Here is a 20,330-nt window from a genome sequence, read left to right as displayed (position 1 = left end):
ACACTTTCAGATCAAATATATAGGGAAATATTCTTTTTAAAAAGGATAAAGACTTATCAAGCTAAACTAACAAACTAAGAAAACCAACATCTTTTAGGTCCATTATTTATACTGTTTAATTCATGAATGTGGATTTAGGGATAAACAAGCAACATTAAATGAAATCAATACACTATGCAGAGGGTACCATGTCCTAAATATTTTTGTCAATTACTCAAAAGAGAACATGAGAACATAATTTGGAGGGACCCTACAAAACCACTGGAAAGAAAATTACAAACCTTTGCTTTGGTGGCAGCAGAGGCAAGAGCAGCTGCTGCAGCTGTGGCTACATTTCCTTCAGAAATTTCATGTTCCACTTTCTTCTTTCCAGTATCATTCTCTCTCTCTTTACAGGCATCATTTTCCTTATTCTCTTCACCATCCTTCTCTTCTGAAATGATCAGAGACTCATTCTAAGTGTGTTTGACTTTAACAATGAACTAGTGTTCATACTATCCTTGAAATGCTATGACCAAAACACAAATAAAGCCCTCTATCTGCCTCAATCTCAAGGCAATCAATTTAGTCTCTAATGGTCTCAAGGTTTTTAAGTGGTACATTCTGTCTTCTTACACTTGAATTTTTCATTAAATTTTGTGCAATTAATTCCACAATGTGTCTTAGGATAGAAACTGTGCCATCTGAATCCAGAGAGAGAACTATGGAGATTTAATGTGGATTAAAACATAGTATTTTCATCTTTTTGTTGTTTTTTCTTTCCCTTTTGATCTGATCTTTCTTGGATAGCATGACACACATGGAGATATGTTTAGAAGAATTATATGTGTTTAACCTATATCATACTGCTTACTGTCTTGGGGAGGGGTAGAGCGAGAATAATTTGGAGCACAATTTTGCAAGAATAAATATTGAAAATTATCCTTGCATGTATCTGGAAAAATAAAATGCTATTGGAAAAGAAAAAACTTGGTGCAATTCCTGCCAATATAAATGAACCCCAAGTTTTAACAACACAAGTTGAAAAGTGCTCTGGTAAATTCTAAAGGGCAAAAAGATGCTTTATAATTTTTAAAAATCGAATTCTATTGAATACTTTTCTCAAATAAGGGTAATGGATAAACTCTTAACCAAATCATATAGAGGAAAATGTCAAATATAAAATAAATTATTCTAGTTGATAAAACAAATGTTTTTGAACAAATAAAATGAACATACTTAAAATAAGAAGGGAAGTGATCAACTGTGAATAAGGGTTTGCATCAAATACCTGATAAAAGTTTGACAACTAAGAAATGTATATATGACCAAAAGCCATTTCCCAAGACAAGAGTATATGAATCATTAGTTTTCATAAGAATTAAAAACTATTAACCATATTACAGAATACTCCAAAAAACTATTTACATAATTGCACATCAAAACAACCCAGGTTTCATCATCTCATACTAAGAAAATGGCACACATGTCAAAAGACCAGAGTGATTAACACTGAACCTTTTGTAAAACAAAATGTGAAAAAATAATGTTAAGATTTATAAATGTATTACAGAAAGGATTTCATTCCCTTAGTTATTTGAACCAGAGATATTTAAAGATTATTTTTAAAGAACAGTTTCCATAAATTACCTGATTTGGTATCCTCATTAACTTCACTATCTTGTTCTTTCTCAATACTTTTCTCATTTTCTCCATCCTGTGTTTTGTCGTTTTCATCAGTTTCATTTTCACCTTTGTTATCAACCTAAAGAAAAGGTAACTTCTTCTGAGTTAGAAAGAGGGAGGAAAAAATCCTTCTACGGATATTAGTCTTAGGACAATCACGTAACACACCATTACTTATTAGACATGTCAGAGTTGCAGGGACATTTTAAAATTAACATGTTCAAAACAGAACTCAATTTAACACCAAAACCACACATCTCCCAAACTTCTCTATTGTTTTCAGAATATTATCCCAATCTTTCATGGTCATAATTTTGGCTTTATTCTCAACTTCACCTTTCTATAACACACATATCTCATCGGTTTCCATTTCTTGCCATTTCTTTTCTGCCTCTACAAATCTCAGATAACACATTCTCTCTATTCACAAAATCACAACCTCAATTTTTGATTCTTATCACCTATATTCAAGCCCTTGTCATTTCATCAGACCAAGGTTATTAACTTGGCTTTGTAACTGGTTTCCCTGACTTTACCATTCCAATTTATCTTCTGAATTGCTGCCAAATGGATTAAGCAGTTTCACCTATGTTTTCCTGGTTCTATTTAATAGGGAGTAATAGCTCCTTAATGGTTCTAAGATAAGAAATTAACACCCTTTTGCTTTTAATGCTTTTAAAAGTCATTTTAAAGCCTGGAAAAGGAAGAGACCTGTTAGTTAAGACTTTAAGGGAAACAAGGCTCATAAATCAATTCTGTCTATATAAGTGCTTAAAATATATTTGCTGTCGAAATACTATCCACTGTGATCTTCAAGATTCCAAATATCACAAGTCAGAATTAAATACTTGACAACATAGTCTCTGCTCTCTTAAGAAATGAATCATAGTTCTTCTAAGTTTATACCTTAAAAAGAGGAGAAAAACCATGTTCATAAGATTTCTGAAAGCAAAATTTATTTAGATTCCAATTTTAAAATTCAATTAATGCTCATTATGCACCTATACACTAAGACATTGCATTTTGTGATGTGATTGTGACATATCCCATTCCCATATTTAAAAACAAACAAACAAACAAACAAACAAAAAAAAAACCAACATAAACAAAGTTAGGGGAATTTTGAGGGGCTATCTGAAAGAATATACAAAACCTGCCACAGCCTAATGAATTTTCTGTCAAGGAATAACTCACTGTAATCACCTTATTGTAAATAAGGAGGGTATGACATAAACCACACCAATTTGTGTTTAAGTTAATTTCTGACATAACAATTACTAGAGAAACCATGTAGTTTCATGTTAAATGGAAACAAAGTGAATTATCATAAGAAAAGGATCCAGAAAGACCAATTTAGAATCAATTCTGTAGACTGAGAACCCCATTGTCCCAGGCATCCTGCACTTACCAATAAGTTCCAAATGTAACCTGAATTGTAAGGCAGAGAGGTACAAAAAGCAATATGTGGTCAAAAATAAACTGGACTACAGGTTAAGAGTCCAAAACTTGGTTTTCTATCCTGCCATTGGTTGCTATCAATTACATGACCATGAGAAAATTAATTATTCTCCTAGGTATCAATTTCTTCACCTATAAAATTCTAACATTCTATAATCAAAACCTCAACTAAAAAAGAGATACGCTTACCCTATGTTGACTAATCTAAACTTTCTTTATATTTTTAAGTACATAAATTGTTTATCTTATACAAAACCCTCTGACCATCTAATTTAAAATCCATTACCTATTTAAGTGAATAATTTGTCTAAAGCCCTGCCACAAAAGTTATATTATTTTTATATTTAAGAAAATTCAATTGAACATACTTCACCTTTTCAGCCTGTTGTCCATCTGTCTCAGTTTCCATTTTTTCTTCTTCAGTACCATCTAGAAGGGAAAAAAGATAAATAACTCAATCAGATTATAACAAAGCTATTGCTAAAATAGAGATGTCAGAACTAAAAGCAGATTAGAGTAATATTTCCCATCTTGAGTTTTAACCACAACGTAACATATAACACTAAGAAATAAGCAATGAAAATACAAAATTGTGGTTCTCAATCCAAACAATTAAGTAGTCTTACAAATTAGAATGCAACATAATCATCTAACCAAAATAAATATATTCATACATTGAAATATCATATTACTGTATCACATTAAATCAGTAAATTCCTAGAAAAACACCTATTTCCTCTAGAACACTGGAGAACCAATATATTTTAAAAAGTGAAGGAAATGTGTTTTTACCAAGTTCAATTTATTAGTAACAGTTATAATTTATTAGAACTTAATGTCCACATATATTATCTCATTTAACCCTCACTAAAACACTGAGGTAGAGCTATCATTATTCCCATTTTTAAAATGGGAAAACAGAAGCTCAGAAAAACTAACTAGACCAAGATCACACAACAGATTTTAAGTATATGAAACAAGATCAAAACTTGTTTTCAATTCCAAATCCACTACAATAAAACAGCTCTAAAAGCATCACGCTTAAAATCATTACATACAACCCCCAAATCAATGCTTTTCCTCCTATTTATGTTGACAGCACCACTACTAATATCATGCCACAAAAATCAAAACTTTGAAATAGCTCTAATTATTTCTATTCTTTTATCCTACAAAGGAAATTATTTGCAAAACTTTATAGATTCTACCTTCAAAACATTTTTTCTAAGGTGGTAAAGACAGAGGGCAAGCAAAACCACCTCAATAGAAGCTCACACATATATACATTATATTCACAACTCAACTATTAGAAAACTTTCCAAATGTCACTACTTCTGGTTTCTTCCTGCTCTAATCTACTTTCCCTATAGCTGATAAAATAATTTTCTTTAGAACACATATCCTAAACTCATAGTTTAGGACATCTCATCTCATATGTTGATAAATGTTCAGCGGCTTCCTACTGCCACTATGATTAAAAACAAATTCCTTCGGCTGTGTTTAAGGCATTCTATAGTTTGACATCTGCCTACTTTTCTAGTCTTATTTCTCCCTTCAAGCACTCTTTTGTTGTTCAGTCATTTTCATTATATTCAATTCTTTTGAAATCCCATTTTGATATTTTCTTGCAAAGTTATCAATATGATTTGCCATTTCCTTTTTCAACTCATTTTACAAATGAAGAAACCAAGACAAGGAGGGTTAAGTGACTTGTCCACGGTATACAGAAACTAAGGTCTAAGGTCAGATTTGAACTCAGAAGAGTCTTCCTGACTCCAGACCTAGTGCTCTATCTACTGTGATACCAGTAAAGCACTCTACTCCAGTATTTTCCCTTTCTCAGCCCCTTTAGATGTTCTCCAAGAAGTATTCTTCTTCAAATTTTCCTAAGGTATTTTGTTTGGAACTTTCCTTTACTCCATTCACGTTCTATTCTGTGTTCCCCTTATGGAAATGTTGAATCCTTCTACTTTTATATAATCAGTCTCCAAAACAATGCTTTCCAGATAGCAGCTATTTAATGAATACTGACTGCATCAACTGTTGAGCTGATTTCATCTTGCCTATGACAAAGTTGTGAATAAATTACATGAGTGAAAAACAGTTTTTGGTTAACCCCCTCCAATTTTGAGTGATGACTGAATTCTACATTCTAATGATCTCAAAACAAAATACCAACTTAAGAGTCCTGGGTAGGAAAGTACATTTCTGAAGCCAACCTCCTTCATTAAGTAAAATTCTAAGACAACCTGATGTTAAATATCGCTATTACTATGACAATGGTACAGACAAAGACAGTTGTCTAGAATGGGAAAAACTTAGAAACTGAACTCCTGCTTCTAAAATTCTGTGTAAGTCTTTAAGTTTGTCTTGATATCGTATATAAGTGGCTTTGTGTATGAGTACCCATAACAGAATCTATTATATGAAGTAATAAAAAAAGGAAAATTAAAAACTTAATGATGAGTTAAGTTACTCATCACTATGGGAGAAAAACATTTCTTTGGTTTAAATATTCATGGGAAGTTAACATATTCTCATTGACAAAAATGCCAACTTACTGGCTTTGCCAAATGTCAAATTTGTTATTCTCAATATGTAACATGACCCCATTTTAGTAAGGCACGAGCTACACAGCATTAAAAGAGCAAATTTTTAAAAACCGAGCATTTAAAGTGGACCAAAACACAATCCATAAACATTGATCTGAATAAAATCAAAGATTCAGAAACGGAAGACATCTTAGAGATAATTTAGTTTTAATTCCTTCAAGTCTACAGATGAAAAAACTTAAGGCCAAAGAGATTGACTTGTTCAAAGTGTCACAGAGGTAATAAATGACCAAGCCAAGAAATTCCCTCCACTGTTGAAAATTGAAGAGTTATCTAAAATGACCATAATTTAGAGTTTTAGAGAACTACCTGGAGCACTGAAAGGTTAAATGACTAGTCTACTATCATAGTTCATATATGTCAGAGGCAGAAATTTAATTCAGAGCTTCCTAAGCCCAATGCCAATTCTCTGTGCATCACAGAGCACTATGCTGCAAAATGATAATGGAGCCCTTGCAAACCTAATGTCCTAAATATGCTAATTTATTGGTTTGTTTTCCACAAAAATACTATTATATAAAGTAAGCTTATTTTTTTAGTACTTCCCATCAAAGGGGGGGGGGGCGCTGAGGCGCGGGAAGGAGGCAGGGAGGCCCAGTGGAGAAGTTGGGAAGAGTCATACTGTTTCTTAATAGGATATGTGGTATCCTGTGAGCATCTGCCCTCTCCATGTTCTCTGATTCTTGAGCTCCTTCCTTTATGAAAACTTAATTGCCTAAATTTTTTGCTACCTTATCAGTTTCTGCTAGCTCCTCTAATAAGTTTTTCATACAATTATGAAAACACACACTTTAACTGGAATCTAAAGACAATGACTCAATTTAAAAGATTCATTAACAATAAAATTTTAAAATAATTTGGCAAACAACAGTTTTAATTAAATTCAATAAACATTTATTAAGCTTCTGTTTTATATGCTACACAAGCCCATAATTACTTATTCAGTAGCCTTCTTAGCTTATAAGTAGATCTAGTTATACCTGTACTTTGGAATACCAGAGAAAAAAATGAAAGGAAAGATTTGAAGCCAGGGTATACTTGGGACTTTAAAAAAATCCTTTCTCTTCTATAAAATCTCAATTGTGAAGTTATTAAAAAATGCTACTAATAATGTTAAGAATTATTTAATGTGAAATGTGAGATTCACATTTGCCTTTTTTTTTTTTTTTTAAGGGAATGGAGAAAAAACATGTAAAATTCCATTAACCTTCTGAGTTTACAAGTAATATAATTCCAACAATTAGATACCCTATCTTGTTCTGTTTACAATTGAACTATCATTTGTTTGAGGATTTCTCAAACTGATTTTTCCCCTCCTTTAGAACTGAAATTTCTAAGTCCCAGATATCATTTTTATCTCTTTCGGGGGAAGAAGGGGAAGAGGTGTCACTTTTTCATCTTCATCTCCATTGATTAAATAGCTATATAATTGATTTTCCCTTACTCCAAAACAGAATTCTGTCAAACATAATTTTTCTAAAATGCTACTTTTTATGAAGTCCCATATCTGACAATAGTTTTCCATTGCATAGAAGGGAAAATTCAAGTACTATATACTTGAAATCCTACCCAAACTTTTCCCACAGCTTGCTAACCCCATAATGTTGCTACTTGAGCCTTTTCCTCTAGACCAATTGGTCTTATTTGTGGCCACCTGAAGATGTCTCATACTTTCCTGCTCCCATTCATTACTGCTTATCTTCTTCAATCTGGGACTTAATTCTATCACCACTAGCTATATTGAATTATTTCACTTTTCCAGTCTTTAGTTTCTTCATTTCTAAATTAGGGTGGCTAGATTAAGTGATCTTTGAAGTCCTTTCTAATTATAAAAGCTTATTGATTCTAATCATCTTTTAGTATATAGTTCATCCATTAAAGAGATTTCTTAATTTGAATGTTTATGAAACTACAATAACAAAATTTGCACAAAATAATGGTGTCTTACACATAAATAATCTTACTGAATTATTAACATTTTCACCTAACTTTTATTTCAAAAATGGTGATATTTTAATTGCCTTTCAAGTGGAGGTTGCCTATTTGATTAGGCACTATTTTTTTATTCCCCACTCGCCCCCCCCCCCATTGGGGTTAAGTGACTTGCCCAGGGTCACAAAGCTAGGACGTGTCTGCGGCCAGAATTTGAACTCAGGTTGTCTTGACTTCAGGACTGGTGCTATCTACCATGCCACTAGCTGCTTTCAAGGGCACCACTTTTGTCAGGCAACAGTATCATTAAAAAAAAAAAAAAAGGAAGCACTTAAGAGTCAATCTATTTCCAAAAATATGAATCTTATCATAGAAAACAGCCACTATAGCAAACTAAATCCTTCTCATTAGCCAAAGTCCTTGAAATAGAACTCAATTCAGAAGTAGTTCAGTCACAGCTTCAAAAAGCTAGAAAAGTGGGTATGTATTTCAATACCTGAGGACCTTTTTTTATGTAACAGCAGGAAATCCTCACTCTTATCTGGAAAAAGCAAAATCTAATAATAATTTAAAAAAAGCAAACCATTTGACTCCCTTTACAAGTTTAACTGCCAAATTCTTCATTCACATAGCTGTCTGACTTAGAATTCTTTGGCTCTGAATGGTGTTTTGAAAATTTTCATGGTGAGAAGCCCTCAGCTATTTATAAACTGTGAATTGTATTTGATGATATGGAATGTAATTAACACAGTCATTTCTGGGCCTCCTGTTCCTAAAAAGTGACATGTACAACAATATTATTATCAGGGTTGTCTTCTCAACCACATGCTAGATTACATACTATTTCTGTTTTTCTCTACAAGTATTTTTAAAACTAAAAGGAACATAAATAAATGGTTATTAACTGGAGGGACATGGCCTGACTCTTTATAAAAAGGTAGCGATCAGCTTAGTATATATTGATTTTAGACACTGTAATCTAAATAATTACTGGATAGTTCCCCAACCACTTATTCACCTTACCAAACTATTTCTTCTGCTTGTAATCCAATCTGTGCTAAAGACAAACATGACTGATCTATGCCATTTTGTGGCCAGAATAAAAAAATCTGTTTAACAAGATCTCTCTTTACAATGACCACATATCTTTTTCACTTATCCTTTGGATCACTTGAAGCTCTGATTCATTTAAAAATGTGACATTCAAAGTGACATTGCATCTATATTGTAGCACCGAGAGAATATAAATTTTTAATTTTTATTTAATTATTTAATTTTAATTTTAAAATTTAATTTTTAAAAGCTATTTATGTTTTGGAGGCAGGATGCAACTTGAAATTAATGAAAGTAATGCAGTGAAAGTGCTACAAAGTCAATTAAGAAATGACTAAAATAAATTGTGACAACAAGACAAATGGAAATAAAACAATAAAATTTGAATATGGTGAAATTAAAATGATGAAACTATTGTTCCAAATAGAGACATGAGATAGAGTCCTCTTCGTTTTTAGAAAAGTGGAACAGTTCAGCACATGTCAAGATTTTTTCAATCCCTCTTTATTTTTTCTTTTTATTCTTTGTTAATAACAGGCAGGAGAAAAGATGTACTCAGAAATATAATAATATTTATTATATTAAATATAAATATAATGATGATATGAAAAATAAAGGTTGTCAATAAAAACGTTTTTTAAAAAGTAGTAATATCTGAAATGAAATTTACTCCACCTCTCCTGTTCCTATTTAATTTCAAGCCAAGTTATAGTTCATTTATAATGTCTGTACAAGATGTGTACTGATAAATTCATTCAATATGGGTTATCTATCTGCATGAGATAATCTGAGAAATATTCTTCTTTCTTCACTTGCTTTTTTCCTGTATGATCTACTAGATTAGGTAGCCATCCCCTTGAGATTTCCCAGAAAAAGGCAAGTTTCTTGATGGCAAGAATTATATTATATTTTGTCTTCTTTTAAGTATTTGCCAAATGAATGACTGGTCATGGACCTAACAGAGGAGAGACCGTATAGTACTCTGGACACTGAAGTAGTTGGCATAATGTTAATCAAAAATAGAAAAACCTGGAGAATTTCGATCTCTGGGTGAAATCTCTCTTTTACTTGAAGTTTGTATGTATAATGGAAACACTACAATACTGGAAAATATTGTTGGCAAAGTTATGTTTCCCATATTTTCTTTTCATGATAATAATAAAGGAATCAATTACTGAATGACATTATCTCTATGACTGAATATCAAGGAATTTTTTAGGATTTTAGTATAAACAATGAAAAGACTTTTCTGGAGAAGGACCTTAACAGCTAGATTTTGCTGGTTTTTTGTCTCAAAAAATTTTGCACTGTGGTTACTAAGACTTTCTTAGTTGCCAATTGTGATGCATTTGGGGAGTAATCTATTTACCATTACTTTGAACTATCATAAAAATGTTATTACCAGATTCCCTCATACTTTTATTGCTTATAGGATATACTTAAAGGGCAAATTATTTCTTTCTATAATTTGTATTTATGTACTTATGTCTGTATGTATATGCACATATGAGTGTGTATATATATATATACACACACATATATGTATAAATTAGTCACTCTAGCTGATTTCATTTTACTGAATGCAATTCCACATTTAAGCATTTAACATATCTGGTACATAGGCATTAAGAATCCACATGTGGCCATCAATGCAGGGGGAAAAATTTTGACAGAGAAATGATGGCAGATCTATTCCATTTTATATATATTTGATGTCCTTTGTTTCATCTACTAAAAGTATTCAGGATGAATTAAATCAATTCATGGATGTCAGGCCAAGCTTTCTGCAGGTTTATTTTTCCATCCAATGAACTTTACTTTTTTGTGAAACAATGCTGTTTCACCATCCTGTCTTCCTCCTCCATAATATATTGCCAATGAGCTTACATTTGAAACTGGTGCTTTCCTTGGCTGCCACATTGCTACATCTGACAAAAAGATCAAGGGTTTATTGGCTAAGTTGATTTTTCAGCTTTTTTGTGGGTTGTTTTTTTTTTTCCATATCTAGCTGTGGCAACTATTTTACATTGGCTATATTTCTCTAAAAAATGGCAATAATTAGACAATGAACTCAGTTTTATCCCCTTTCATTTTTCAGAATCAATAGCTTGTGTAAATAAGCCAAGTCTAATCTGTTATTACTGAATGCAATGAAATATGCAGATTTAATTGGAGAAACTTAATTTCTGTCTAAAGTTTCACAAGATGTCCTCCTATGCAAAAGATGTTAGCACATTAAGCTATATCTAGTTTCATACTAGTCCCCTTTCTTTATGATAATTAAGAACAACATAAAATGAGATGACCAAATGGGGGGAAATGATAAAACCAATTTGACCATCTCACTTTTTTTCTTACCTGAGAACCCAGGAATGATCTTATAATTTAGCTGTAAAATTTCTTTTCTTGATGGTTTCCATTAATAGCAAAAATACCAATATGGATGACTGATTTCCTCAAGAGGAGTTTAAGTTCATTAGAGTCAAACAGATAACTTATTTTTTGTAGGTGGTCTATCATTTGTGCTCTTCATGGCGATTTCAACTTCTCTTTCTGACGTTATTTACTTTGAATGCAAATGAAATATTTCACTATATTTTGATTTTTAAAAAAATTCACAAAAAGTTGATCAGCTGTAGTCAAACTTTCTGAGACAAGCTTCTTTGTATTTGTGTGAATAAGTTCTAGGAAGGTTATCCCTCCCCTGGATCACAGAAACGATTTCCTGAATTGGAAGTCTTTGAGAATGAGGGTCAGGACCTCTGCCACATATCAAATAATTGAAATATGAAATGAAGGATTTCTAAACCATTTAATTGTAATCCTTTTGACAACCTAAATTTTATTACTCAAATTGTAAATAAACCAATTTCTGTATTTGTTTTGTTTAAAGACAGTTTAGTCAAATACCAAAATAATATGATTGGATACAACAGAAAAAAGATTTAGTCTATTTCCTTCACTTTAAACATTTTATACTCAGAAGAAAGAGTTGCCTAACAAAAATAAAATGCTCAAGACACAACTGATTTTCCACATTTTACACAAAACAGATTCTGACCAAATGAGGACACTTTGAAAGGGCTTTTAAAATCATTATTTTTTGCTCCAGAGAGGCTTCTGTGCTTTGAAAGAAGAAATAACTTTGATTAGTTAACTAGTTAAAAAACAAAACAAAAAGCACTCTAGGGTTAGAGAGAAAAAATATTTATTTTTTTGTTTGTGGCAACCCTTTTCATAGCGGCAGAAATTGGAAATTGAGCAAATGCCCATCAACTGGAGAATGGCTGAATAAGTTATGGTATATAAATGTTATGGAATATTATTGTTGTATAAGAAGCGATCAGCGGGATGATTTGAGAAAGGCCTGGAGAGATTTACATGAACTGATGTTAAGTGAAATAAGCAGAATCAAGAGATCATTATACATAGCAACAATAATAATATATGACAATTAATTCTGATGAATGTGACTGAGGCCAGTTTCAATGATTTTGTGATGAAGAGAGCCATCTATACCCAGAAAGAGGACTGTGGGAACTGAATGTGGATCATACATAACATTCTCACTCTTTTTGTTGTTTGCTTACATTTTGTTTTCTTATTAATTTTTTTCTTGGGGCAGCTAGATGGCGCAGTGCATAGAGCACCAGCCTTGAATTCAGGAGGACCCGAGTTCAAATCTGGTCTCAGACACTTAACACTTCCTAGCTGTGTGACCCTGGGCAAGTCACTTAACCCCAGCCTTGGGGGGGGGGGGGGGGGGGGGGAGAAATTATTTCCTTTTTGATCTGTTTTTTCTTGTGAAGTAAGATAATTGCATAAATGTTTACATATATTGGATTTAACATATATTTTAACATGTATAACATATATTGAATTGCTTGCCATGTAGGGGAGGAGGTAAAAATTTGGAACACAAGGCTATATGCAAGGGGCAATGCTAAAAAATTATCCATGCATATGTTTTGAAAAGAAAAGGCCTTAATTACAAAAAAAGAGAAAAAAATTATTTTAATTTTTTTCATATTTTATTTTTCCCCCAATTGCATGTAATACAATTTTAACATGTTTTTGTTAAATTTTGATTTCTAGATTCTCATCTTCCCCCTTTCCCCTTCCCCATCATTCAGAAAGCAAAGATTTTGATATATTTTTGATACATGTCCAGTCATGCAAAACATATTTCCTTATTCGTCAAGAATCCTTCCACCCCTCATCCCTCAAGCAAGGAACAAAACCAAAAAAATACATAAACTTTATCTATATATATATATTAAAAAAAAAAAAAAAAAAAAGCATGGCTCAATGTACATTTAGACTCCATCAGGTCTTTCTTTGGAAGTAGTTGTGTCTTCAAAATTGTCTTGGATCACTGTATTGCTGAGACTAGCTAAATTATTTACAGTTGATCATCTTAAAATGCTCTCCTGGCTCTGCTCGTTTCACCTGCATCAGTTCATCCAAGTCTTTCCAGGTTTTCCGAAATCATTCTGCTTTTCATTTCTTACACAAAAATAGTATTCCAACACAATCATATTCCACAATTTGTTGACCCATTCCTGAGTTTATGGGCATCCCCTTACCAATTCTTTGCCACCACATAAAGGACACATATTTTTGCATATACAAATCCTTTTCCTTTTTGTTTTTTTGACCTCTTTGGGATACAGACATACTATTGTTGATGATTCAAAGTTAAGGAACAATTTTAAAGCCCTTTAAATTGCTCTGTAGAATGGTTGAAATCAATTTACAACTCTACCAACAGTGTATTAGTATTTTCCCCACACGAATAATTACTGTGCATCTTCCTCTATCCTACTTTTCCCTTTGTCTCTCCTTCTACCTTGCCCATCTTCAAAGTTTTTATTTCTGCCTACTGTCTCCCCCAATGCATCTTCCTTTTTTATTAACTCCCTTTCCTTTTTCTTCCCTTTTCCCTCTTACTTCCTATACTAAGATAGATTTCTATACCCAACTGAATATGTATATAATACCTTCTGAGTCAATTGTGATGAAAACAAGATTCAAAAGCATCCCTTACCCCATTCTCCCCTTCCACTTTAACAGCTGTTTTGCATCTCTTGCTCTTTTTAAAATTAAAGCTTTTTATTTACAAAACATATGCATGGGTAATTTTTAGAACACTGACCCTTGCAAAACCTTTTGTTCCAAATTTTCTTCTTCTTCCCTCCACCTCCTCCCTAGCTGGCAGGTGGTTCAATACATGTTAAATATGTTAAAATATATGTTAAATCCAATATATGTATACATATTTATACAATTATCTTGCTACACAAGAAAAATCAGCTCAAGAAGGAAGAAAAAAAAAACTGAGGAAGAAAACAAAATGCAAGCAAATAACAGAGAGTGAGACTGCTATGTTCTGTTCCACACTCTGTTCCCACAGTTCACTCTCTGGGTATAGATGGCTCTCTTCATCACTGCACAAGTGGAACTGGTTTGAATCATCTCATTGTTGAAATGAGCCACTTTTACATCTCTTTTTATGTGAGATAATTTACTTCATTCTACCTATCCTTTCTCCTAATGCATTCTTTCTCACCCATTCATTTGTTTAAAAAGCCCTAAGAGCTTTCCATGTAGGATTTAAACAATTTGACCTTACTGAATTCCTTAAGACTGCTCTTTCCTGTTTAACTTTTGATGTTCCATTTTAAGTCTTGTACTTGAAAATGAAATTTTCTTTTCGGTTCTAGTCTTTTACATCAGGAATACTTGAAAGAACTCTTATTAAATATCTGTATTCTGTGAAGGTCCGGTCATCTCTAAGTTATCCTTCCAGACTGCCGTCTCCTAGCCAGACTCTCCTTCCAGACCACCATCTAAACTCAATCCCCCAGTCAGACTAACTCCTTGCTCTACTGCCCTCCTCTTTTATCCTAGCAGAGAATGGGCTAGTGAGAACTCAAGGGCCTGTGGGAAACACTTCAACCAATGAACTTGCTCCCTCTAAAGGTGCAAACTCCTTTAAACATGTAAACTCTACCTCAGAAGTGCAAAGGTGTAAACTTCCTTCAAAGGCCTGAACGAAAGGTGTGAATTCTGAGCCAGAGAATTGTTTAGACAACCTGAGTTATCACCTTGTAATCCTAACAGTATTCTGTGTCCCCTTCTCCCACCTCCCCCCAGAATTATATTCTGTTTTGCTAGTGAGTCTTGATTGTAATTCTAGTTCCTTTGCTCCTAGAATACTATAATCCAAGCCCCCTGATGATTTAATACAGAAAATGCTAAATTGTGTATTATTCTGACTATGGCTCTATGATAATTGAATCATTCCTTTCTGGCTGCTTGTAATGTTTTCTTCCTGACCTGGGAACATAAAAATTTGACTATAATATATCTCTTAGTTTTCATTTTGGGATTTCTTTCAGGAGATAATCAGTAGAGTCTTTCCATTTCTAACTATTTTATCTTCTAGTTTCAGGATATCAGAACAATTTTCCTAAATAATTTCTTAGAAGATGATGGCCAACAAAATGTTTCTGGCAGCTCTTTTTGTTGTAGCTAGAAACTGGAAGATAAATGGATGTCCATCAATTGAAGAATGGTTGGGTAAATTATGGTATATGAAGGTTATGGAATATTATTGCTCTGTAAGAAATGACCAGCAGGAGGATTTCAGAAAGACCTGGAGAGACTTACATGAACTGATGCTGAGTGAAATGAATAGAACCAGAAGATCACTGTACACTTCAATGTTGTATGAAGATGTATTCTGATGGAAGTGGATATCTTCAACATAAAGAAGATCCAACTCACTTCCAGTTGATCAATGATGGACAAAAACAACTACACCCAGAGAAGGAACACTGGGAAGTGAATGTAAATTGTTAGCACTACTGTCTATCTACCCAGGTTACTTATACCTTCGGAAGCTAATAATTAATGTGCAACAAGAAAATGGTATTTACACACATATATTGTATCTAGGTTACATTGTAACATATGTAAAATGTGTGGGATTGCCTGTCATCAAGGGGAGGGAGTGGATAATTTGGAAAAATGAATACAAGGGATAATATTTTTTAAAAAATTACTCATGCATATATACTGTGGGGAAAAAAAAAAACAACAAGATGATGGCCGAGCCTTTTCTTGATCATCCATACCAAGCAATTCAGTAATTCTTAAAAAACACTTTCCTTAATGTATTTCCCAGGTTAGTTGTCTTCCATTTGAAATATTTCACATTTTCTTCCTATTTTTCATTCTTTTGTTTTGTTTTTTAAATTTGATTTTCTTGATGTCTAATGAGAATCAATATAGCTTATACTTGTTCAATTCTAATTTTAAATTATTTTCTTCAGTGAGCCTTTTTTATCTCTTTTGGCCTTGGCCAATTCTACTTTTTAAGGAGTTCCCTTCAGTAGATTATGGTGCCTCTTACTATTTTGGCCTATTTTATTTTTTAAAGTTGCTATTTTCTTGCATGTACTTTATCAAGCTGGTGACTTTTTTTCCATGACACTAATGAATCATTTTCATTTCTTTCCCAGATTTTTCCTCTACCTCTCTCATATGATTTTAAAAATTCTTTTGGACCTCTTCCATGAATTAATTTGGAACCTGAGACCAATCCATATTTCCCTTTATTAGTTGTTTAGACTTTATCTTTTTCTGAGTTTATGTTTTGATCTTTCCAGTTACCATAGTGATTTTCTATGATCAGGTTCTTTTATGTTGTTGTTTCTAGGCTATTTCTTGACTTTTAGTTAAATTTTAAATTTGGGCTCTGCTGCTGGGATGTAGAGAACTGTTTTAAGCTTCAGTTTTTTTTTTTTGTTTTGTTTTGTTTTGTTTTTGTTTTGGTGTAGCTCTTTGAAGAACACACTAGAGCTTAAGGATCCAATGGAGCAGAGACCCTGGTCTCAGGTCAAGGAGGACAGAAAAGAAGACTTGTGATTGTTCACAAACCAGGAGAGAAGTAAATACACCTTTCTTTGGATCTTCCTACCTTGAAAAAACGAAAACCTCTGTTCCATTATATTCATAAGCTCTGGTACCCTCCTTATCCAAAGACTGCAAAGCAGGACCTTCAACCCAAAAGAGACCCCTTCCCCCTTTCTGAGCAGTTTTCAAACCCTTTACATCTGTGGGCTTCAGAAGCTGCTGCTACCCTTTCAGTTGCCCCCAAGATCTGCTGATGGATTGCTGAGGTGTGGTTTTTAGGTATGGCCTTCTGATCCTTTGGTTAGGATGCTATGTGAGCCAGACTGTCCTCCACATTCACGCTGTACAATAAATTTCCCCTGCAACCTTCTAAGTTCTCTTGGGTTGGAAAATTGTTTCCCTGTGTCCTTTTATTGGTTCTACTACTACTGAATTCGTTTGGGAGCATTATCTTAAAATTATCTGGAGGTAATTTTGGAGAGCTCAGGAAAATCCCTGCCTTTTTTTCTACTTCTTAGTTCCACTGTGGTCATATCACAGTTTTCAAAAACAGCTTGCCCCTGACTCCTGTATGAATGGATTAAAAGCAACTAAGCACTTTTGAAATACTCCCTTTATGCCAGGCACCATAGTAGGTGCTAGAGATGTGATCACAAATATGATACAGTTCTCAATCCTCCAGGAACCTAGAATTAATCCAGGAAGACAGACTGTACAAAATCAACATTAAACAAATACAAGATAAAATTTTCAGATGGCAAGAGCACTAGCAGCTGGGAGTAGCAGGAAAGTTGGTATTTGAGCAAAATTTCCAAGGAATAATTAAGACTGAAAGAACAGTGCAAAGATGTAGAGGCAAAAGAATAAAGTGCTCTGTGGCCATCTGGGAGAGAAATATAAATTGGGCCCAGTTTATAAAGAACTTTAAAAGTCAGAAACCGGAATTCACAATAGATCTTAGAAGTTATAGGGACAAAATGGAATTGATTAAGTAAAGGAGTGACATGGAGTAAAAATGTATTTGAAAGTACTAAAATTTTTAGGACTTTTACAATCAAACATTAAATAAAGACTATTTTGTACTAAGAGATTTACCTACATAATCAATCTTAGGACCAGGAAGTTATCCATATTTAGTTGCCTTAGAGATGAAGCTATCTGACAGTTTGAACTTTCCTGCTTACCTTCAAATACCATGCAGACAGCCTTCGCAGGGAAACATATAATAACTGCTTTGTATTGAACAGTTAATGGCAAGAGTTGCCGAATATTTTTCCTATGGGAAGCTATGAAATAATTTTACCCATTAAAGATTGTATTGTCAATTAAAAAAAAAAAGCCAACCACAGACTAAAAGCCATAACAAATTTGTTTAAAATAAATTTCATGGGTTTTGGACAAACCCTAAAGAATAAAGAATGAATAAAAAGGTAGAGAAAGTTTTTAGAGTACAGAAATAAAAACCTTAAGAACATGAAAATAGGATTTATCAGCAAATAGCAATAAATAAGAACTTTAAAAAAACAGGCTACAAAGTATTAAGTGATTATTATTTAAAAGATCCTTTAAAAACTAAAAGGCGTAAAGAGATTATTTTGAACTGCATTATATCCTAAAAACTAGGTGAAATATTAAAATAAAAAATTATTCTAACCATCAAAGGGCAGTTATGCAGCACTACTAATCCAACATGGTATTAACATCTAGTTATATTCTCTCTATATATACTAAAATTTTCTTAGGGCATTTTTGGCTCTGTTCTTTGTCTCCATAATTGCATGTTAGGTTAGTAGTGCTGCATAAGCTGCCCTTTGATGGTTAGAATATAGTATAAATCCTCTTCTGATCTTGGCGGCTTTGAATTGCTTCAGGAAAAACAGGGAAAGTTAGGAAGTAGATCAAAAAGTCCATAAAAGTAGTAATAAAGATGATCCTTGGATTAGAATGTAACCATGGAGTATATATCTGAAATGAGAACAATAAAGTATTATTGTGAAGCATATGGAAACAGAGATCTATGGACTCTGAACAATGAATATGGACATAAGTACAGAATTGCTCTCCTACCCCCACCCACCACTACCCCCATTCCCCAAAGCACTCTAGAACAAGGAGAGACTGTGTCTCAGGTCAAGGGGAGGTCGCAGACACATAACGGTCATCAAGAATGAAAAAGACCAAAAGGCATCCTCCACTTCCTAACTCAGAAAAAGAAAAGCATCTGAGCCAGCTGACAGCTGAATTCATCAACAGTGCGCAGTATTCAGAATTAAATTCAAATCAAGAACCTGATTAAACTTAGAGAAAAGAAAGGATGGGGTGCCATACCTAGACCATTCCACTTTGGGAGTAGAGAAAAATATCAGGTCCTTTACACAAGAATAACAACACAACATTCATTGCTCCTAACAAAACAAGCCAAAAGTTTATAAAAGCCCACTTCTAAGATCAACTCCAATGTAGGCTGCAAAAATGAGCAAACAACAGAATCTCCAAAAAATTTTTTTTCTGGAGACAGGATGCTCAGAAACACAAAAGAAATGACAGGAAGTACATACATTAAATGGGCTTAAAATCAAGAAGACTCATTTTGATGAGTTCAAATCTGGCCTCAGAAACTAGTTGTGTGACCCTGGGCAGTCACCACCCCGTTTACCTCAGGTTCTCATCTGTAAAATGAGATAGAAAAAGAAATGGCAAACACTCTAGTATCTCTGCCAAGAGAATTCTAAATGGGGTTACAATGAGTCAGATAAAGCTCAAACAACTCAACAATAACAAACAGAATGTTTCCAAAATACCTACAAACAAAGCCTCAAAAATATGTATACAGATTAGGCACAAATTCAATTACAAGTCTTGGAAAAGTTTAGATTTTTTTTAAAAAAGTGAATCAAGGGTGTTAATGGGGGGGGGGGGAGAGGAAGGACAACAAGTAAGATCAAGCTAGGAAAGAAAGCACTGAAAAGGGAATTAAGAGTTAGGCAAAGGAAGTATTAAATCTTGCCCAAACAACAAACTCCCTGAAAAGTAGAATGGACACTACAGAAGTCAATGATTCAATGAGAAAAGAAATATTAAAACAAAGCCAAGACTGAAAATCCAGAAGAAAATCTAAGGATCCACCAAGCCTCCTGAAACTCTAGGAGTTTCTAGATGGTGCAATGGATAGCACATAGAATCTAGAGTCAGTAGAAACTAAGTTCAAATTTAGCTCAGACAATCAACACTTACTAGCTGTGTGATCCTAGGAAGAAAGGAAGGAGAGGGAGGAAAGAAGGGAGAAACTTCAAAATGAAAACTACTACGAATATCAGAGCCAAAATTGAGGTCATAAAGCAGTAAGAAAAAAAGAATTCAAATACCAAGAAGTCACAGTCAAGGTTCCACATATTGAGCACCAATACTATAAAGGCATAGAAAACTTGTAATATAATATTCCAGAACACAAGAGAATGACATAGACTTCCAACCAAGAATACTTATTCAACAAAACTGAATATAACTCTCTGAGGAGGAAAAAATATCTTTAATGAAAAAGAAGACTTGCAAAAACAGGGTTGTGTAGAAGCTTTGTTAATTACAGCAGTTATCAGAAAAAAGCAAATAGAAATGAACAATCATAAGAACTAAACAAAGACAAATTGCTTATATTCAAATATGAAGGAATGAAATCTATAATCATAAATT

The 20,330-nt window shown here is 33.3% G+C and overlaps 1 protein-coding gene across 2 annotated transcripts in view; it reads right to left on the bottom strand.

Annotated features, from left to right (window-relative positions):
* SMARCC1 (SWI/SNF related BAF chromatin remodeling complex subunit C1) overlaps window positions 1–20,330 on the bottom strand; it is a 147,268-nt gene that overhangs the window by 38,318 nt on the left and 88,620 nt on the right. The window contains exons 22-24 of one of the 2 annotated variants that reach the window (XM_074283090.1): window positions 3,497–3,552; window positions 1,630–1,744; window positions 282–430 (exon numbers count right to left, since the gene is read on the bottom strand). In XM_074283090.1, the coding sequence (XP_074139191.1) occupies window positions 282–430; window positions 1,630–1,744; window positions 3,497–3,552 (320 nt within the window). Of the gene's footprint in view, window positions 1–281; window positions 434–1,629; window positions 1,745–3,496; window positions 3,553–20,330 lie in introns of both variants that reach the window. The other variant, XM_074283089.1, reaches the window with a different exon arrangement.

The sequence above is a fragment of the Sminthopsis crassicaudata genome, chromosome 1 (assembly GCF_048593235.1).
Source record: "Sminthopsis crassicaudata isolate SCR6 chromosome 1, ASM4859323v1, whole genome shotgun sequence".
NCBI classification, from domain to species: Eukaryota; Metazoa; Chordata; class Mammalia; order Dasyuromorphia; family Dasyuridae; genus Sminthopsis; species Sminthopsis crassicaudata.
The sequence above is the reverse complement of the archived record's forward strand: the minus strand, read 5'-3'. Positions and strand labels throughout refer to the sequence as shown.